At 40.4% G+C, this 23,358-nt stretch overlaps 1 protein-coding gene across 1 annotated transcript in view; it reads right to left on the minus strand.

Annotated features, from left to right (window-relative positions):
• Positions 1 to 23,358, minus strand: part of DOCK4 (dedicator of cytokinesis 4) — a 412,253-nt gene that overhangs the window by 217,497 nt on the left and 171,398 nt on the right. The window contains exons 7-8 of the mRNA XM_077807794.1: positions 17,507 to 17,591; positions 13,384 to 13,535 (exon numbers count right to left, since the gene is read on the minus strand). Coding sequence (XP_077663920.1) covers positions 13,384 to 13,535; positions 17,507 to 17,591 — 237 coding nt within the window. The remainder of the gene's footprint in view (positions 1 to 13,383; positions 13,536 to 17,506; positions 17,592 to 23,358) is intronic.

Consider the following 23,358-nt stretch of genomic DNA (forward strand, 5'->3'; position numbering starts at 1 on the left):
TACCTACATTTCTTAATTATTGCACGCTGTATTCTACAAGCAATCGTATTCACACATTCACCCTGAGACATGTAAGGCACAAAACCAATACTGAACCATATGCAAACTTCTGCTGGTGAGAAATACATTCAGACTAAACTGTGTCTATATAATCAGAGTTCACCCCAGTTGAGTCATCTTTTTCCACTAGGATCAGATAATTAAAGATGATAAACAGGAAGCCTCTTTTTAGACAACTGAAAGTGTACAACTTCTTCCCTCGGGGGAATGGCATTAGTTCTTTTAAATGGTGGTGGATGCCAATCCTTCTCTTCAATACCTATCTTATTGCTGTTTATTAACAAACCAATACATTCTTCCAAATTTTCACAACCTTCAATAAACACTGGATTTAACACAATGCTTATCACTTAGATGCTGGTTTACATGGTCAAAGCATGTACAAATATTATCTGCTGTTAAAAATATATTAGCTATAGACACATTTTCTGCTCCTTGCCCAAATTTAGATACACAATCCACGTAAATGGCTTTCCAAAACTGGATTTTAGACCTACAAAATAATCTCAGATGCAGTTAACTTCTTTCCTCTCTTTTGAGGTATTACTTTGTTCTCCTATTTACCATTTGAGAGAAGAGCCACAATATCAAAAGACTAGAAAGGGCAGTAACCACATTCCCCACACACATCAGAGAGGACCAAAATAAAACTCGTGGTTGGGCATTGAGCTTGGTGATCACATCATCAACTAACCATGAGGAAATATTCAAATTGCTGTGTTTCTCTACCGTAAATTTCTTATTTAAATGACATCAAAGGCACTGGACAGCTATATCCTGAAATTCTTTACCACCAAATCTTGACATTCTTCTTTGCCAGGCTGCCTTTGTAAGAGCCACCATGCTGCTAATCACCCTTTCTAATTGCCCTTTGGTAGCCTAAGCAATCTCTACTTGGAGAACAAAACGTATATATAAAACAGAAATATTGGCCATTAAAGCATGAGTTGGTTGCAGCTAACTGAATCTCCCGCCTTTCAAAAAAAATGGGAGGAAGTGATGTCAGGACATCTGGCTAATGTTCCCCTCAATCTGGGGAACCAACACAGCACTGGTAGCGAATTCTCCAGCAGCTATCACCACAAAAAAACCTTTTGGAGAAGAGAGTTCTGCTGGAGTTGCCTCAGCCCTCTACAGAATAAGCTCCAGCAGTCTTGCAATGACCTTCTGAGGACAGTCTATCCACAGCCCATCTCCTCTGCTGGCTTTCAGGAAGTGTTGTGTACTGTTATGCAGGTTTGAATTGTTCTGTTCTCCTGCATTCACAGATGGCAGCGTCTAGGACAGAGGTTGGCAACCTTTGGCATGCGGCTCATGAGGGTAATCTGCAGGCGGGCTGCGAGACAGTTTGTTTACTTGACCGTCCGCAGGCAGGGCCCCCTGCAGCTCCGAGTGGCCAGTGGTTCACCATTTCCAGCTAATGGGAGCTGCAGGAAGTGGTGGCCAGTACGTCCCTGTGGCCCGCGCCCACTGGCTGGGAACGGCCAACTCCGGCCATTGGGAGCGGCGGGGGACCGTGCCTGTGGATGGTCAGCAAATGGTCATCAAAATGTCTCGCAGCCCACCAGCGGATTACCCTGATGGGCCGCGTACTGAAGGTTGCCAAGCCCTGGTCTCGGAGCACAGGCCTCAATTCTGTAAGATATTTAAACATATGTAACTTTAAAGATAGTCCCTTTGACTCACAAGCTTAAAGGGATACACATGCTTTGACTTCTTGCTCAGTTGAGGCCATGGGAGGCAGTATTCTCAGCCTATACTCACTCAGAAAAATGTGTAAATTTGATTTAATGGGATTCTTAGGGCTTTCATAGGGAGGTGAAGGATCTCAAAGTTTGGAAGTTTGAACCAGGTTTTGTGGAAACAACGTACTCTTTTCCTCCTTTTCCAAAATCCATGCAACTCTTTATGCAGTACTCCACATGCTTCCCTCCCTAAACACAGATGCTGAAATGTTTTTTTATTTCTGAAATAAAAAATCAATGGTAACAGCCCAGCCCTTGAGTAATCCTACATCAAAAAATCAACACGCATGCAAAGAAGGAAACATTTTGATAAATGGACAGACTGCAGTTCATAGGTTGCAATGGATTTTCAAAAGTACTATTTGAAAGTAATTGTAAAATAGAATGAGGAAAATGTGAAAAGATTAATTATTTATATTAATGCCACTTAAAAAGGTGAAGTTGAGAGTACTACACAGGGATAATTAAATGATAATTCTGGTTTATTCTTTTACATGGTTGAGAAAGGAAGTGTATTGTAACCTTTAAGTATATAACTAAGGGCACAAAAGGGAAAATGCATAATACATCTTGCTCTCATTAGCCTAGGATAAATGACCTACCCCTATTTATCTATACAGTTTATGAATGTGCACTCTTCTGAGGACAATATGATATTTATAAAACAAGGGAGTTCAAGGTGATGGAAAGAGGGGGATTTATCTTTGCTCCTCATATGTACGGGTCCACAGGTATGAGCCATTTTTGGCAAGACTTTCATATCATATGGACACAGTCACAAAGTATACACATCTCCACCCTTCTGAATTGCTACCTTATAATTGTTGTGTTAATAGATGACCTTATTTGGACAATGCTAACACCATAAACCAAATGGTTTAGAAAAGGTATGATTAGATGGAAGCTTTGTGCTTTGTTAGCAAATGTAAGTTTTACTAAATAACAAGAGACAAATCACTTGCACGTTCTGCTGCAATGTATCAGATGAAGTATAACATACAAAGACACTAATACTGCAGAGATTTAAGGGTCAGCAAAGCAACTGGGATTTTAGGAAGGTGCTGGTGCACTGTTCTCTTACATACCAATCTGTGTAAGAACTGAATACTTGTGATCGGAACAAACAGACTTAGGGTGTGTATACGCTCTATTCACTTTTTCATTTCAGGTTTCTGAGATGATGGCAGCCTGTGTTTTAAATAAAAAAGCAGCAGAGATCTCTAGTTAGCAATGTGTTATGAATTTAAATTTGTGTTAGCAGTTTCCACACACTACAGGTAAAAGCCTCTGAGGAAAATGGGATAAAGCAGTTATCTGGAGAGTAGATATAATTGTGTCAATCTGCATAGGGTCTTACCATCTAATTTAGGATTTTCTATAGCACTTACCACTGTAGTTTGTAAGCACTTATGGTCTGCAAGTTCAAGACTGAAGAGACCTAAAAATACTAAAACCAAGATTACCCTGCTCTCACACACAGCTCAGCTTTTAGTACGGTTTGCCTCAGAAAATGTTAACAACTATTTGGAAGACCCTGTTTAACACTATCTGCATCCACTTTGTACTCATTAAATCAATCACAGCTGCAATAAACTGGCACATGCTATTGTACATTAAACTATAGTCTTCAGGTAACAATGTGAGGTATAACACTAGATGGATGTAGTGCTGTTGAGAAGAAAAATGTCTATACTTCATTCACTCTGATACACGTATACAATTAATATAGTGTTCTACTGGGCAAACTGTATTCTTCTTAAGTGCTGTACATAATTAATAATATTTAGCATTGATATAGCTATTTTCATCAGAGGATCTCAAAGCATTTAATAAAGAAGGTTTTTTAACCCTCATATTATAGATGGGGAAATTGGGGGCACAGAAAAGCTAAAAGGCCTTAACAAAGGACATGCAATGAGTCAGACAAACCATGAACAAACGCCAGATCTCCTGTCTTCCAGTCCAACGTCCTATCCACTGGAACAGTGCCTCTCAATGACTGACATACAAAATAACTTACTTACACAAATGTATGTCTCTTATTCTTGGCAGTAATGGAACGTTTTGATGACCAGATATAAAGTTAACCAAGTCAGAGTAGATAATTTAAATTATTCAGAGGGTCACCCAACTTATGACTGTAACCCTTGTTGCTTATAAAACCAATTTGAATTAAAACAGATAAGCTGCATTTTTCCAAGATCTGATTAAAAAAATCAATGTATTTTTGATTAAACAATCAGTCTTATCGGAGCTCCAATGTAATTGGTCCCTCTGGCTATGCTGAGGCCACACTGTTTCACAAACTACCACAGCTGGCAAGTGGCAAAAGGGGAGGAAAACACACTATGATCAGATGTCAGATTTATTCAGAGAGAAATAAAGGGGCAATAACCACAAAATTGTCATGGATTCTTAAGTGTGTGTAACCCGTTAAACACTTACTAGCTCTGTCATTTTGACCTAATTACAGTAGAGGTTAATTTAAATGATCTGTTTGTTCTGGTATGAGGGCAAAAACTCCCCAGAACAAATCCAAATAACCACAGAGCACTTAGCACCATAATGGAGGAGTGTCCATATGCAGACTTAACAGTACACATTCAAAATACTGCATGTTTCCCATTGAACGCAATGTCACAAGGCTAAAGGACTATTCAACTTTCTGAATATTTGCCTATCAATACTACCATCCACCATTTTACATCAACCCAAAAAACAAACTGCTGGATTCTTTCAACCTCAGTGTGTTATGCTAACAAGGTTCCAAGGCTATGGCTACACTGCCTCGCAGTCCAGACTATGGGTATGTGTGCCAAAATGCCGCATTGAAATCCCCCCTTGTGGACACTATGGGCATGAACTAAAAGGTTCCTACTTCATATTAACATAGTCTTCTCTAAATAGGACTGCATTAGTTACCTGGTCTGAATAAGGCAGAACAGGGACTTGAACCTGAGACTATCACATCCCAGGTGAGTGCTCTATCCACTGGGATACAGGCTATTCTGGGGCATCTCTCTCGTTTTTCACAAAAAAGAAACTTTGAAAAGTCTTAGTTTCATCCCATCACAGAATGAGAATATGTTTGAAATCTCAAAAGATTTTGCAGGATGGGAAAACAATTTTCCAATGAACTGTCATGATGAGGTCACTTCAAATTACTAAAAAAGAAAAGGAGTACTTGTGGCACCTTAGGGACTAACCAATTTATTTGAGCATAAGCTTTCGTGAGCTACAGCTCACTTCATCGGATGCATGAAACAGTATGCATCTGATGAAGTGAGCTGTAGCTCACGAAAGCTTATGCTCAAATAAATTGGTTAGTCCCTAAGGTGCCACAAGTACTCCTTTTCTTTTTGCGAATACAGACTAACACGGCTGTTACTCTGAAACCTTCAAATTACTAGAAACCAGGATTCTCCCGAACACTACTTCTAAGTTTTTACATTGAGTCTTGCTCTGATCCTGGGCTACTCAATTTACCTATTCTTAGCTCAGGCCCTCACATCTGTAAAATGGGAAGAATTCCCAATATCTCACAGAGTATGTTGGAAAAATTAATATGCTAATATTTGTTAAGTTGTTTGACGATGACAAGTACTACATAAATGCTAACTATTGTTATCAATGATTTGACAATATTGCCTTATAAAACATAACATACAAAAAGAATAATTGATTAAAAATACTGACTCAAGACTACAAAAACAAAGTAGTACAAGCCAGAAGTTATGGAAAATCAATATAGTTTTTAATTTCATTCTCCTGCTGGGTCCAGGGTGTGTGCGCACACGCACTGTTTATGAACAATGAACCGGGCTAGGTCCTGAGAAGCCACCCATCATCTGAGGACACATTTAGCTGTTAAGATGTGAATCCCATAAATGTATAGGTTGACAACCACAGTATTGAAATGAGACAACTCTCAATGACAAAATCATAAAAAAATTAACAAAATTTCAACCTTGATAAAATAAAAATAATTTCCACAGTATATACAGTATACAATATACATTCAGTATCACACCCTTCATCCAGGTACTCTCAAGTGCTTTGTAAACATTCTATATCTAAATCCAAAGAGAGACTATATATACACACTGTAGAAGTGCATCATGAGGTGATTTCCTATTTATTCATGTGGGGCTTGATTCTGTTCCCAAATGAAATCACTAACTAAAGCTCTTACACCATTATTCTATCTGTCCATTGTTTGGTTTGGCTTGCTTGCTAGGGTACACTTGTGTCAATGAGAATCTCTCAGTCCTGTCATGGAAACAACCCCTTATTCCCGTTCATAATGCAAAGGCTAGATTGTAAATCTGTTCTGCTTCTGACAACATTGTGAGGAAAATTAAACTTCACTATGGCCAGAGGACAAACTCTTTCTTGCACCTTAATATGAAACTCAGTTTATTAAACCATCATTTTTCCAATATTACTAAGTTTGTTTGTTTTTTATTTTCAAAGCACAGAAATGTTACAGAGATACCATGAATCACTTCAGTATCCCCAAAGGAAAGAAAGAAGATAACATCAAACCCTTCCAGCACTATTCTGAAACTTACAGGTCCTACCTACTGTGGATTAGAAAATCAGCAGTTGTGAATTTTGCAGAAATGACATGATCGTAACAAGATCAAATCATCAACATGTATCAAGGTCTAAGATTATATACCCTATCCATGTATGTCAAAATGCTTTAAAAATGTGCAAATAATTAACACTGTAGCTCGTAAAACACAATTCACTTTGTGGAAAAAATAAGGCACTACCAACCTGAGTTACTTTCTAGTGGGACAATGTATTTTTCCCCTTAGTAAAATGCAACAAAAAGTTCAGTTTCATTATGCCTAAAATTTTATTGATGAACAATGGGGAGGATTCGTTGTCCTGCTCCCTTTGTGACACTCAAGTGACACAAAGAGAGTGGAAACAAACTGCATTGCTCCAACTGGGGATTTCCAGTGTGCACAAAGCTGACATAGCCAGTTCTTCTGTCACTACCTTCTAAAGCCCCAATATACTGGGCATGTCAAGGGAGGAAAGGGAATGTAGAGCTGCAGCATGCTATGCTCCATCTATTCTCAGCTGAAAGATGGCCCCTTGAGGGCTGTTGCCAGTTGGCCTAGTTAAGAGCAACCTAGAAGATTGCAGACTAGAGGCTGCTCTAAGCAACTCCAGGCTGCAGCAGGGCAGAGAAGAGAGGAGCAGTAATCAACTCCCTAAATTCCCACCCATCCTTGCTGTGCTCAGCAAATCAATGCCACAGACCAGAATCTAGCCCAATGAATGTCCTTTAATCAAATTTACTCATAAAGTATGGGTAAATGAAACTTCTGTTATAACATTTTCTACATTTTGTGTGGAGAAAATATTTTATAAAAAAATCAAGTGTTCCATAGAAAAAGAGCAAACCCCTTCTGTTAAACATTAAAGGTATTAATTTTCTCTGACTACTTTTTTAAACTGGTATTTCAATTACATACAGTCTGTCAAATCTTGAGGTTATGAGAAAAAACACAAACTTTAAAAAATACAGACCTATTGCAAACCACATGAAAGGGAGCTGGGTGCTGCATGAATGACAAAAGAGTCGGGGAATGAAACTGAACATAAGAACAGCCACACTGGGTCAGACCAAAGGTCCATTTAGCCCAGTATCCTGTCTTCCTACAACGGCCAATGCCAGGCGCTTCAGAGGGAATGAGCAGAACAGGTAATCATCAAGTGATCCATCCCCTGTCGCCCATTCCCAGCTTCTGGCAAACAGAGGCTAGGGATAGCATCTATGCCCATCCTGGCTAATAGCCATTGATGGACCTCTGCTCCATGAATTTACCTTGTTCTTTTTTGAACCCTGTTATAGTCTATATACTGCCATTAGTACACCCATTTCTTTTCTATTTTCCCTCCACATGCACTTCATACTTAAGAGATTAGCGCAGATCATGTCTCTGATAACAGATCAGTGTACTTTGTTAATGTATTATTTATTACTACCAAGTTTACTGAACTCACAACTTCGGAGTAATAAGTCCCAATCTGCAAAAGACTTACACTTCAACAAGTAATCCCCTGTAATCATTCATTCAGACTATTCATATGAGTAAAGGGCTTACTTTACATTTGAGTAAAATGATACTTAAAATCTGCTGATGTTTAAAAAAGAAAGTAATTAAAATGTTTTCTCAACTTTACTATCATTACATATTCACATTTGTATGAATAAACAACTACCAACCAATGCCTCGCTATAATTATTTACTTACAATTTGTATAAAATTGTATTTTTTTCAAAATCCTATTAAATATTTACTCATTACTCTGAAATTGATTAACGAGCATCAGCTAGTTAACACAAGGTGCACAGGCTGCTACTAACAAGAAAAATATGCCAGCATATAGCTTTGTTTTTCACAGAGAAGGCATCCGTGCTCTGCATCTGTAGTTTTCATTCCATTGTACAGATCACGTGGTTCTAATGCTTTCTGGAGGGTAGTAGTGGCTAAGACACTACCCTTACCCACCTAATATAAAAATGATGGGGATTCTTCCTTCATACAGTCCCACTGAATTATTTATTTACAGCAGAAAGCATCTTCTCTTCCTACCAAATCCACACACACACACACACACACCCCTATTATGAACAAATGGAGAGTCCATTTATCAGGAAGTAGCTGTTATAATACAGTTTAATTCCACTAATGCCTTTAATGTCTTTCAACTCGATAAGCAGCAAAGCCCTGCAAGTACTGCCATTTGCACAGCTATGAACATAATTTCTCAAACAGCCCAAATAGTTTGGTGTTTTGTCTTAAGGAATATTTACAGAAGTGTTTTCAGCTGTGACAAAAAGCACATCTCTACAGCTGTTACCCACTCCAGTTTCACAGGGCTTTTGCTATTTCCACACAGCTGTCACTTAATTATTTTAAGTTGTACTGGTCATCAAAATAGCAAATCCTGAGTTTTGATACAATTTAAAAAACAAAAATAACTCCACAGCCCTAGCAAAACAGCAACAAATGTATAATGGATGTGTTGCAAACCGATCTGCATGACAGACATTTATGTACACACGGAGCGCCATAGTCTTCAGTTGTCCAGTGGATCTCTTACAGTTTTTAGGTACAAATTCCTTTAGCTATTATAGGTAAGGTTTCTGGAAAGTTTATGTTGTACTGCTTTCACTGTCAAATCCCGAGAGTCTTTATTGGCTCACTTAAGCCCTCAAATATGTCCTGACCATTTTAAGTTTGTCAAGTTTCATTCTACAGAAGCTACATTAACAGGCAGAAATGCAAAAACATGCAGTGCACCACAGGTGTGAAAACAAGCCTGCTGCAGTCTATTCTTCACAAGAAAACTGATGATCAAGGTGAGGTCTGTATCATTTCAGCAAGACTTTGCAACCCTTCTTCGTAAGAATGATTATTTGTTTTGTCTACTGGTATTTCATTTTCAGAGCTCTGTACTTTACTCTCAGTATATTTTCTGAAAGATTACTGCATAATGTGACGTAATGGAAAAATCCACATTTTTGTTGGAACTCAGAAAATAGCTATACACACAAGTGAGGCTAATGCTGTACCCAGCAAATTGTTGAAGAAATCCACTTTGAATTAGAGTTCTGGATCGTGCATGTTCTCATCCTGCCATTCCTAATCAAAGATCTTTTCTTACTTGTTTCAAGGAATTAAAATGATAAATCTAGTTCCTTAACTACCTTGGCGGTATCAGCAGGTGGTTGATCAGAATTGATTCCACTGTTTTTTCTCTAACTCATCACGACTTGCACAAAGAAGCCTGAATTAGACAGACACCTTAGTTGAAGCATTCTGAAATATCTTGCAGACATGGTTCGGGTCAACAAGCACATCATACCATTCTTCTATGCACATAATGAATGTGTAGGACCTGTGTTCCCTATAAGCTGCATGGTTGCGCAGCTGCCCAGGAGCGAATCAAGCGCCACACACTTCATTAGCAGAACTGCGCACATCCGTGTGTTCAGGTGCCCCTCCCTCTGCTGCCTTGCAGCCATGTTGCTCCTGCCCTATGCCTTGGAGCTCCTGGCCAGCTGCTCCTGGTCCCCGCCTGCTTGCTGTACAGAGGGTGGGGGGTGCTGATGTCAGGGTGTCCCCCCCACCGATGTATCCCATCTCTGCAGAGCCGGGAGGAGCGGGGGGGAGACAAGGCTCAGGAGCAGGAGAGCTGCTGCAGTCTGAACAAGCCTGGTGAGTGAGTGCCTTAAAGAGACAATGCACCATCTCTCATAGACTTCCCCAGCAACTAGTGCACACACACTGTCTCACACACATACAGTCTGTGTGTGTGTGTGTGTCTCTCTCTCTCTCTCTCACACACACACACACACACACACACACAGTCTTTCACACTCACCTCCCAACACATACTTGTATTATTGTTGTTGTTACTTCTTGGTACTTCCTGCAATTCACATATATTCTCTGTAATTTTATTCTTTCAAAGTGTGTTATTTTAGTGTTTTGACTGGTCTATGCATTTCATAATTTTTATTTCTCTCTTATACTTAAATCTAATTCTTTGAGTAGTGAGTTCTAAAATAACTAACCTGTCCTGGCTGGAGTAATTATCCCTATTGGCAACTTTTTAAAAATATACATTACATCTAGGTTTTTTGTTTCTACTGGTGGCGCACATCTGCACATTACCTCGATATCGGTGCACATAACAAAATTCATTCCACACATGGAAGGAAAAAACTTAGAGGGAACATTGTGTAGGACTGATACTTCATTTACCAGTTTGGCAACATCTACAAGGAGTTCATGCTCTACTGGTTTCAATATTTTCAGCATTCGTTAGAGTGCATCTCAAAAAACGCTTCAATACATAGGAAACTGCTTTCACAGAGTTTATCCTGCTTTCCCACCACGCTATTTTGGAATCATGGCAACATGCTTTAAGATTTGCCAGTGAGGTGATGAGGAAGCACAGAGATTGTAAAGCTACTCTAAAGAGCTATAGAGCAACTCCACAATTTCTGAGGAATGGACTGTCAATAACAACCTGGTTCGGATCATGGCAGGCACATGGGTTACTGATAACTCTAGAAGTTGTGCATGCTCACATAAAAGCATTTCAGTTTCTTGCATTTCAAACTACCATTGCCGCACCCTTGCCTTCGGCAGTCCTAAATGTCCACGTCATGTTCCTTCGAGTTCTGAAGCTCTCTCTCAATTAACCCTTCACATGTCCTGCCATTCACTGGAATGAATTCCAGAAAATATTCCTTGATGCCTCCTACTCACAGGTGGCCACAATTCTCAATATGACAGTGAACTGTTTGAGGTGACTAATGTCAGATGTGCCGTCTAGGATTACATAATAGAACCTAGCAGTTCTGATCCTAGTAACAGATGTTTGCGCGATCTCACTAGCAACAAGAATCAATTTACTCTGGGTGGTTTTCTTCCAAAATAGCAGGCAGACATCTCCTTGCCCTTTTTCTACCAAAAATGGTCAGATGTCATTTTGTCAAATTCTGTCATGATTTCCACTTGATCCAAAACATTCCCTCGGCCATGAATGAAAAGATTCTCACAGATAAAAGCCATTTGTTTTCACGCTACTAACAACTATTATCCTATTAATGATCCCATACCAGTGACTTATTTAATTCTTCATGAGGTTTTGTGCCATCTTACCTAAGATATGTTTACCCTGCAGTCTGGTCTCAAAATTCCTTCATTGCAGAAAGACATTGCCCACTTCCATCCTACACTCCGTCTGTACCCAGCAGAGCAGGAAGCATTTCATGATTCACATTCCCAAAGTCCTTGACACACTTCCTATCAGACCAGACCCTTGAGACTCTTCCACACTGGGCTCCCCTCCCTATGCTCACGTATATTGAGTGTGGACAAAATGCAGCATGATCCTATCCCCTGATTATCTTCTCTCCTGTCCAGATGAGTGCAGAGGATGGGGGTGAGCATGGTACAACACTTCCATGGCTCTACCCCCATCCCTTGCTCCTCCCCATCTTGCCTGCAACACAACAGTGTTGTCCCACCCCATCCCCTTCTCTTGTGTCCTTCTGAGAAACATACAGCACAAGCTTGCTGTCTTCTGGGGCTCACCACTACCAGCATTGGTGATACTGATGATCCAGATTCAAAAGGTGACTAAAAAAGAAAACACAGGGAATTAAAAAATATGAGCCCCACAGAACCACAGAAGCCAGTTTTGCAAGTGGAAGGGGGAAGAAGATATTGTCACAGTGATGACAAAGGAGGATGACAGTAGAAGCTGTATTTTGTGTAAACTGGAAAGGGATGGCATGGTTATTAAGAAAAAAGAAAAGGAGTACTTGTGGCACCTTAGAGACTAACCAATTTATTTGAGCATGAGCTTTCGTGAGCTATAGCTCACTTCAAATTGGTTAGTCTCTAAGGTGCCACAAGTACTCCTTTTCTTTTTGCGAATACAGACTAACACGGCTGTTACTCTGAAACCTATGGTTATTAAGGAGTCCACAGAAGGTTACAGTAATCAAAACAGGAGATAAGGGCCTGGACAGAATTTTGGCAGTCTGAACATAAAGCAAATGGATCTTAGAAACATTATGGAGGAAGTGGCAGCAAAATATGGATGCAATCTGACTGCTGGAAGAGAAGGAGCAGCTAAAAATGACCCCCACGTTACAAAGTAAATACTGTATGTGCAAACGTGCACGTAGAGGCACACACCTCCAACCTCTCACACAAAAGCAAAATAATATTTGAAAAAAGTGAAGAACTTGGTGGAGAAAAGAAATTAATTTGAAACTAGGATAGTATTACAAAGTTACTAATGCTCCTCTAATAATCAAGGCCATCCTATACCTGTTTCTGAAAGTATAACTAAGGGCTTGTCTGCAGAGTGGGGTGCTGCACACTACAGGGCTGTGATTTCTAAACTGCACTAACATGTTGTGCATTAATTAGTCTGAGAATCAACTAGGGCAGTGGTTCTCAACCTGGGGTCCGGGGCCCCCTGAGGGGGCCACGAGCAGGTTTCAGGGAGTCCACCAAGTAGGGCCAGCATTAGACTTGCTGGGACCCAGAGGAGAAAGCCAAAGCCCCACCACATGGGGCTGAAGCCCAGTGCCCTTAGCCCTGCCACTGAAGCTAAAGCTGGGACTGAAGCTAAAGCCTTAGCAATGTAGCTTTGCAGGGGCCCCTGTGGCATGGAGCCCTAGGCAATTGCCCTGCTTGTTACCCCCTAATGCCGGCCCTGGCTTTTATATGCAAAAATCCAGTTATTGTGACACAGGTGGGCCATCGAGTTTTTATAGCATGGTGGGGAGGCCTCAGAAAGAAAAAGGTTGAGAACCCCTGAACTAGGGAACCTTTAGTTGACATCAGCAGGGTCTATATGGACCATTTAATGTGTAACACATCAGTGCTCTTTAGAAATCAGACCCCCATACTCAGCATTGCTACACTGTGTAGGCAAGTCCTAAATGTATCACAACTACCTCCATCATGTAAGATTAACGGAACACACTAATCTAAGTCCTTCTGAAAATTGACGTTATTACCTAATTGGTCGATTCTCTTTACTATCAAACAGTGAGAAGATGACTTCCAGTTCCTCTCCCAGATTGGAACACATCAGACTCTTCATCTGCACAAAAAGATGGTGGCTGCTTGCTGGCACAGGAGTGTCTTTCTTTCGATGACGATGCTCCATCTACATATTGGCATCAACAACAACCACATGTATCAGCAGGTTCAAATATTTATAAAAAAGCCTAATACATTAAACATAGTACTAGTTAAACATTCTAAACGTGGGGGTAATTACTTAATCCCAAACCCCTCATTTTAGATGTAGCACCTGTTCTGCAATGAGCCAACTGATTTTTGTCTATTTTGACTTAATCAGGGTTACACACTGGCTCAGTTGGGACTGTTCGAATCCATTAACCTCTAAACTTCCAGCTCCTTCTTCTAACCACCAGAACCTAAAACCACCGTAAGCAGGTATGTACCCAAGCTTTATTCAAAATCTGGTTTAAAGAATTGCTCCTTAAAATATACTATACAGTTGCTTTGTAGTTATTATTCTAAAACCAAAAGGTTCACTTTGACATAGTATAATCTGTGCCAGACTGCTCTGTAGGTGAGTTGCTTTTTCCCTTAATAACCTCATTTATCAGTTTATAGTTTGACCATTTTAACAGAACCCAGGATTGGAAAAAAAAATCAAGTAGCACTATTTCGGTCTCTTACATTGTGATAAAAAAAATTAATTTTAAATGCTGACACTTCCAAAGTACTTAATCCTCAATGTAAGCTAACATCTTTTGCTTTTCTCCTTTTTTTATTTTTAAAATTTATGTCTCTTAGCTGATCACTAATTTTAGTAAGATTGCCCACGTTAGCAATAGCTAATTTTATTTTTTATTCCTCTTATCTAATTTAGCTAATCTTATGAAGTAGTCAGCGTTTTTCCACTTAATTGTATTTTTCATTTTTCTTCACTTGATTACAGTTTCCTTTCCACATAATTAGAAAAATATTTCATATTAAGTGTCCAAATATGATTCTGTAATACTACATACAGTTTTGAACTTTGAGAAAGACCAACCCAGTGTTTTCAAAACGTAACCCAAATACTGAACTGACACCACAATGAAACAGGTGATCTGTAATGTCAAGTCAAATGACAATCAGAATATATAGTAAAAAACAAGAATATTAGCAAATGTAAATATGCTAGCTCACATTTATATGGGCCCAATCTTATCATTTGTGTTTTATTCTATGGCCCATGTTAATTATTGAAATACATTTGCGTTAACAAGAGTAAAACTTAGTTTAAAAAAAGTTTTTAAACTTAAGCAGATAAGACTCTGATCTGTATTACTGCAGCAATTTAACATTACCATAGGTCATATCCAAATCCTACTGAAGTCAATTGGAGTCTTTCCGTTCACTTCAGTGGAGTTTGTATAGATCAGGCCCCTTGAGAAATAATTATGATAATTTCCCATAAAATAAAATGGATCATTCTGTGTCCTGACAGGTTTCAGAGTAGCAGTCATGTTAGTCGGTATCCACAAAAAGAAAACAGTACTTGTGGCACCTTAGAGACTAAAGAATTTATTTGAGCATAAGCTTTCGTGAGCTCACGAAAGCTTATGCTCAAATAAATTTGTTAGTCTCTAAGGTGCCACAAGTACTCTTGTTCTTTCTGTGTCCTGAGAAGCCGAAAGGAGAGTTGTCTCTTATAGCTTTATTGACATCCATGTTATTATATTAGCTGAAGAGACCCCATAACCCAATATGATTAAGAGTGACAATACTCATACAATGGATATATTATTTCAATTCCATTAATCTTGGCATAGCCTAATGCAACTAAGGGCCCAGTTACAGTATTAAAGAAAGCATCTCAGATGATTTTACTCATGAGTAAGCTTTTATGGAACCATTCCAGAATTGTAATGGTTTCAGTGATGATATATGACATCCACATAACATGGGGAGCACACGCGCACACACACAGAGTCATTGGAAAGTTTAACTCAAATGAAAGCATCTCTCATAACTACAAACATATCAAAATAGCCCCAAAGAAATTTCTGATATCAAGACAAATTCCATTATGTTATCAATAGAAAGATACTGATGCAGACATTAGAATTATTTTTTATTTTGAACGCATTAACTAAGCGTGAAAATTGCCATTGAAATGTCAGCCGAATTAGACAATAAACTCAGAGATAATTAGATACAGTGACCTAGGGACCTCTTAATGCCAACTGTCATTGGACACAGGGGGTGCATCAGGTTTTATCGGGATACTCTGGGAGCGATATCTACGTAACAGGTTTCAGAGTAACAGCCGTGTTAGTCTGTATTCGCAAAAAGAAAAGGAGTACTTGTGGCACCTTAGAGACTAACCAATTTATTTGAGCATGAGCTTTCGTGAGCTACAGCTCACTTGAACTGTAGCTCACGAAAGCTCATGCTCAAATAAATTGGTTAGTCTCTAAGGTGCCACAAGTACTCCTTTTCTATCTACGTAACAGTTCACCAAAGGGTGGAATGTGAAATCTCTTCTGAGGGCCAGTAGCCCACTGGTCATCATGATCTCTGTGAAATGTATATACGGATAATATTTAAGGAGTTATGTATCTACACTAAAAATTATGTTCTTAAGGTCCTGGAATTAAGGCAGTCACCAGGAAGCGACACACCTTGGAAATGTTCCTTTCAGTCAGTAGGTATTGGACACCTATCTCCCTGTCTGGATTTTTGTATTATATGCCTCACAATACGTACTGCATATGAGGCATATAATACAGGGTGGGCTGAGAGATCGGGAAATCTAAGAGAGGAAATTTACAGGAATAAACAAACAGTGAGGGATAGGGTGTCTGGTTTATGAATAAAAACAAAGGAATGTGTTTTTTCTTGGAGTGCCAGGGGACACACAGAGTCCTTGGCAGAGACAAGCTGACAGAGTGTTTCTCATGAAAACAGGGTCACAGGCAGCCGGAAAAGAGGGGTTCAGGGTGCAGCAGGGCACTCTGGGCTGGAACAGGGGGTTGGGATGTGTGTGGGGGGGTGAGGGCTCTGGCTGGGGGTGCAGGCTCTCTGTGGGTCTGGGGATGAGGGATTTGGGGTGCAGGAGAGGGCTCTGGGTTGGGACTGAAGGGTTTGGAGTGCAGGAGGGGGCTCCAAGTTGGGGCAGGGTGTTGGGGTGTGGGGGGTGAGAGCTTCACCTGTGGGTGAAGGCTCTGGGGTAGGGCTGAGGCATTTGGGGTGTAGGAGCGTGATCCAGGTTGGGACCAAGAGGTTCGGAGGATAGGAGGGGGATCAGGGCTGGGTGGGACGGTGGGGGTTGTGCAGGCTCTGTGCAGTGCTCACCTCAAGCAGCTCCCAGAGCTTACCTCAAGCAGCGCCATATCCCCGCTCCAGCTCCTGCAGCTCCCATTGGCCACAGTTCCCGCCAATGGACTGGGAGTCAACACTCGGGGAGGGGGAACGTAGGCAGCACACAGAGCCACCTGACCACGCCTCCATCAGCAATAGCAAAGACGGGGAGCTGCTTGTGGGGAACCGCCCATGAGTGCCCTTCACGGACCTCAAAATTTTTACAGTGGACACTTGTGTCCATGTACGGACACATTGCTGACCCCTGCACAAGAGTATCTTGTTAATAAGTCTAGAATGCAGGTTATGATTTTATTTATTATGTAACCATTTGTTTCCAATATTTCTATTTGCTAATACTTGAATCTCTAGTTTTGTTAAATAAACTTACACTTTATTTCACTATACACATATCTAAGTGCTTTGATATGTTTATAACTGGGCAGTGATCTGAAGTGGAACTGGTAAGCTGGCACATACTGCTTCTTTGGAAGCAGTGAATCTGTAAATACTGCAAGTGTCCAGTAGACCAGGTGCTGGATGCTCCAGGTACAAACTCGAAGGGCTCAAGTGCCGGAGTGTGCCAATTGCTAACCTGTGGAGTGACAGCAGGGCCTGCATAGGCCTAGAGGGAGTCCTTGTGTGGCCCATGTCCAGTGGATTTGGGAAGCTGACCCCAGCAGGCACAAACAAGGCTTCCTCATGCTAAGGGTACGTGGTAGCAAGGGCTCTCACAACCCTGGGTGCCCCCGGAAAGCACAGTTGCTATCTACTTACCAGCCTATAGAGTTCTGTAATACTGATCTCGTCAGGATCCACCATAGCATATTCTTTTCTTGGAACCAAGTCTAGCCCCAACTGCCTGTAAAGGAGAATATGGAAATAATGGGCACACATTCCAGAGCACATGAAAAAATTATATTTAGGACTCTCTTGCTTTCCTTATTTGCTTGTGCATATTTTGAACTCATTGTTTCTCCCTATATTAGAATTTTGATGGAAACAGCATGTCTAATACTGTGCATGTTAATTGGTGTCATGCCTGGATTCCAGCTGGCCACTAATATATTTTAAAGGTCATTGTGTGAAGGTACGTAATTAATTATAAGTCCATTGATAATTTCTCCCTCCCTTTTGCTGTGTAACATTTACACTGGGATATGTTCCATCACAGCTTTTAGTATTACATAATATTGTTAATTTATATTCCAGCCTGACTCTTGTGCAGATAGCACACTTTGAGGTGATTTGTAACATCAAATCAGATGGAAACCCAAAGAGACAGTTAAAAAAAAAAATTCAGCAGATGTGAAAGCATTAGCTCCTTTTTATATAGACCCAACTTTATCAACTGCACTTGAATTTCTGGCCTTTATTAAATAATGAAGCAAACTTGAGTTAACAGAAGTAAAATGTAGCGGAAGCTTATTTTTGTCACTGATGTAAGAAGTTAAGACATTGAATACACACATGGTGCAGATGTGCTTAATTAAGGTGATGACATTTTAAACAGTCAGGAGAGCTGCACTTTAAAATATTAGACAACTTTTGAAAAAGATAATCTCTTATGTAAGCAGGAACAGGTGACATTCAAAGTAAGTCAGGTCTGTGTCCCTCTGATTAGCATAAAATTCTTAGGACACAGTTCTTTAACAATTTTTTTGTTATAGGGCTCCTCAAAGATTCTGATAGTTGAAGATGCACCTACAAATTCAGTAACTTACAGCACAGTTGTTGGAGATTTCTGTGTTTAATCAGGACATGGAGTCATTGTGGATAGTTCTCTGAAAACATCCGCTCAATATGCTGTGGCAGTCAAAAAAGCTAACAGTGTTGGGAATCATTAAGAAAGGGATAGATAATAAGACAGAAAATATCATATTGCCTCTATATAAATCCATGGTACGCCCACATCTTGAATAATGTATGCAGATGTGGTCACCCCATCTCAAAAAAGATATATTGGAATTGGAAAAGGTACAGAAGAAGGCAAAAAATGATGGGGGTAAAGAACGGCTGCCATATGAGGAGAGATGAATAAGACTGAGACTTTTCGTCTTGAAAAGAGACGACTAAGGGGGGATATGATAGAGGTCTATAAAATCATGACTGGTGAGGAGAAATGAATAAGGAAGTGTTATTTACTCCTTGTCATAACAACAAGAATGGGTCACCAAATGAAATAAATAGGCAGCAGGTTTAAAATAAAACAAAAGGAAGTATTTTTTCACACAACACACAGTCAACCCGTGCAACTCCTTGCCAGAGGATATTGTGAAGGCCAACACTATAACACGGTTCAAAAAAGAACTAGATAGATTCATGGAGGATAGGTCCATCAGTGGCTATTAGCCAGGATGGGCAGAGATGGTGTGTGTGTGGGATGGTGTTAGTGCCTATTTGCTCCTCAATCCCCTGCTTGGCTCAAGCCCGTGTGGGCTTTCAGGCACTAGGAGGGGCTAAGCTCCAGCATGTCTGGGCACAAGCTCTCTCTCCTCCGTCTCCCAGTCTTCCTTCTCACTGAGATGGGAAAAGGCAATGTAACCTTGCCAGATAGCTGACATGCAGTCTTATTAGCAGTGTCTAATGGTGGGTCCGTGGTGAAATTTGGGGCTTGATGCAAACATTTTAAAAAACTAATTTAAAAAAATGAATTTGTCACACTTGGCTCGTGGAAATGGAACACAAGGGAGCGGAAGGATGATGAGAACAAAAATAAAGGGTGAAAGATAATGGACTAGGGGAGGGAAGAATTAAAAAGTTATTTTGTTTTACAGGTTTTTCACATTTAAAATACTCCTTGACACAAACTGCTTCACAAACCACTCAGTATTTGTAATTCCTGTTCTGCTGTCACCCACATTGGGCATCCTGTTGCATTTCGGTCTGGAACTCCATCCATGCCAATCTCCTTGTGTATTATGATCACTGTGGAAGGGCCCAGCCTACTAGTACACACTGTCACTTTCTGCCAGGAGTAAGGCCCTGCAGCTGCGCCTGCTCAGTACTCCTGAAACCCTAACAAACCGGCTCGCCTGCCTGATGGACTGCCCTGCCTGAGTGGCTGAGGAAGCTAGCAGGCCAGTTCTTAAACCCAGCTGCAGCAGTAGCTTGCTGGCTGCTCAGCAACCACACCCATGGATTCTCTGCCTTCCTGTGCTCGTGTCTCTCCAAGCTCTGCTCCTGATCATCTCCTCCACAGCTCCAGTATAGACTCTGCCCTGCACCCAGTCTTGTTCACATCCTGTCCCAGTCTTTCTGCTGCCTCAGAATCACCCGTGCTCCTGCCTTCCCTGACTCCCGGTAATCTAGTTGTGACCCTTGGCTCTGATTCCTGGCTCTGACTTGACCCTTGGCTCTGGCATTTGGACTCTGACTTTGGTTCTGATATTTGGCCATGGTTCCTGGTTTTGATCCTGTCTTGCCCCTTGACTCTGGCATTCGAACTCCGACTAGTAGGCCTGACCGCCTACAAATCAGTCCCATGACATTTTGTTTCAAAGTATCCAGTGCTGGCTCTGTTGGGAATAGCAACCGTGTTCATGCACATTGGGGAAAACTGAAAATAAAAGAATTTATATGACAAACACTTTTACTCATTTATATCTTTTTTCAAGGTAATAAAAGAAAACATACACACATTCACTCTCCAAAGCAGCTGGTTTCCTTAAGAATAATATCCACTGGAAGAGGTTTTAGAGTACACATTATGACAGACAACAGAGCAGAAAGTACTAAAATCTGCTCCAGAGTTCTGTTTCCCTTACAGAGGAAAAAAATAGCAATGAAAAGTTGTGGCACACCAAGGGTACCATCAAAGTTTTTTTGCCTAACTAATGGGAGTTCTTATTCTGTTACATTTTAAAAATTCATATATAGGGGCAAGAAAAAAAATCACTGTTTTACCAGAATATTGGTATCTACTAGCAAAAGATGTACTGTAAAAAGGATTCTCAATCTATAATCATATACACTGGCTGTACTTAAAAGATTATTCCAGTTTGTAAAATATTCCTTGTACTTAAAATGAGAAATGTTAATCTCTTTCAAACCACAGAAATTTTTAATTGTGACCACTGTGTGAAGTTTTTCATTTTATTCATGTGCTAACTATTAAGTAGATCTAGTGTTGCTATACAAAATGTTGCCTGGTTAAGTTTTCCTTGGACTTAGTATTTTGTATGCAATGTTTTTTAACAACATTAAAACCAAACACTGTATTTTACACAACTTTTGTATCATTCTCAATATTTTTATACTTCTATTTAAGGTCTTAAACTACATGTTAATCTGGCATTTAGAGAAAACTAAAAAGCATTATTCATCCTACCCTTATACTCAATGGGAATTTAACTTCTCACATATTACAATATTAAGTAATCAATAAACTCTAAGGCATAAGAGAGATCTTATCAAGACTGAAATGGCTGCAAAGTTCAGTTATGAAAGTTGAAGGCGCCCTTATGGAAGGAAGACAAGATTCACTTACATTTAAAAGGTTTGGAAGATTATCAACAACAAATGAAGTATTGTCAAGTGAAACAGAATTCAGAGTTCTTTCTCCACCACCCATTACAATATAGATGTGAAGCACTACCCTTGTTGCTAAGAAAAGGGGTATGGGGGACAAACACAGTGACTTGTGTCCACTCAGCCCCGCATAAAGGGTTTCTGGAATTATGTACACACATCACTGAAATATAAAACCATGTGTTCAGTTAGGCTTATTATGGAGGCCACAGAGGGTACATCTACACAGGGATAAAGAACCCAGGGCTGGCCTGGGTCAGCTGGCTTGGGCCCTGGGGCTGAAAAATTGCTGTGTAGACATTTGGGTTCGAGCTGGAGCCTGAGCTCTGGGACCCTGCCAGGGAGGAGCCTGAATGTCTACACAGCAATTTTTAGCCCCAAAGCCCCAACCCCACGAGCCTGAGTCTGCTGACCTGGCGAGCCGTGGCTGTGCCGTGGTTCTTTTATCCTTGTGTAGATGTAACCCGTGTATTGGTCAGCAGGATTTGGAACACCTGTTCAGCAGGTATAGCAGGCCTACTGATATGAAGTGAAGGGGAGGTGAAGCGATGCTACAGCCCTATTCTCATCTTGCCTCCTCTGAGGCTGGTGCTGATGATGGTTGTTATAGCTGGTCCCTGATTTGTTCTCCCCAAAACCTGCATCCAAATTATAAATCTGCCTCTGAAATGTGTGTCCTCGGTCCTTGCACTCACAAGGAACCCTCCGTTGGCCGAGCCTTAATTTTCCCTAAGTATGCAAGCTAATAAATCAAACCTTTTAGTTTTCAAATAGAGATAATGGTTCTAAGGAGGCTAAATATGAAAAGAAAAAAGGTATGTGTAACTAGATGGCTTAGGTTCTGATAATGGAATATGGAGCTTTAGACTTTTAAGTCATTGGTTCAAATTCAGTCCAGGTTCGGTAGTTTGTCCAGTTTTCAGTGGACAGATGTTCCTATTACAAAACTCATTATCACAATTGACACCCATGTTGGCATTCTCAGCAGTGTCCTCAAGAACTGCATAGATATGGAGGCTGATCATTGCCCTCTTTTTTCCTTTCTACCTCCATATGTGCTTTGTTGGAGCAGAAAATGGGTGGGAGAAAGAACATGACTCTGAACATGACTCTAGGGTATGCTAGATTGGTAAATAAAGGAATCTACTGCTATAGAGCTATATATTATAGCTGTAAGCTTCAAAGGATTTGATCATTTTTATGCCTACTAAAAACATTTGCACTATGCAATTTAGAGTGACCTAACTATTCAAATCACATACGTCAAAGTGCAAGCCAATCTCTTGAAAAGGTCAAGAAGAACTTCCCAACTATACATGTACAGCACTGTATAACTATCTAGGTACATAAATCGAGAAGGCTTCCTATAGAATGTGGTACAGACCACTGTCAGACATAGGACACTGTGACCACAGTAGCCCATTTATGCCAATTAGCAAAGGGCACACCCAACCACATTGTTGTCAGAATAACTAGACAATCAGTGTTTTGTAAGGTATCATACAAAAACTGGTGACATGCTGGTGACTTCCTGAGGTCTCTTCCAACCCTAATCTTCTATGATTCTATGGTCATGAATATCATTGTGTGATTGTATGTATGGACTGTGTATAAAGACTTGTGTGTGTGCTGGAAAAATGTTCTGAAAATATCTTTTGGAGGCAGCTGATAAAACAAGCCTGCACTAGACAAAGGAATGTGGATTTACCTGTCTGCATGTATCAAGCTAACAGGCGGATGAGAAAACAGAATGGCTTGATTACAAGCAAGGGCAATGAAAGTACATTTGCATCTAAGATAAACAAAGTGATCAAGCCAATCAAGAAAGGAAGCTGACCAGATGATGAAAAAAGGGGTTGGAGCTTGCACCCCAAAGAATTCGCAGCAGGGGAGAGGAACTTTGTCTGGGTTTACTTTTTAAAGAATACATTTCAAAGGTTTTCCAGACTATAAAAACAAAGAAAGGGAACTCCTTTTTTATCCATCACTTAGGGGACAAAGGGATCAGCACCCTCTGAGTCTGTCAATGGTGGATCTTCCTGCCTGTGGGGCTGGAAATGGCAGAAGCTTGAAGTGATACTCCTGTGGAAATTCTGTGC

The sequence above is a fragment of the Eretmochelys imbricata genome, chromosome 1 (assembly GCF_965152235.1).
Source record: "Eretmochelys imbricata isolate rEreImb1 chromosome 1, rEreImb1.hap1, whole genome shotgun sequence".
Lineage (NCBI taxonomy): Eukaryota > Metazoa > Chordata > Testudines > Cheloniidae > Eretmochelys > Eretmochelys imbricata.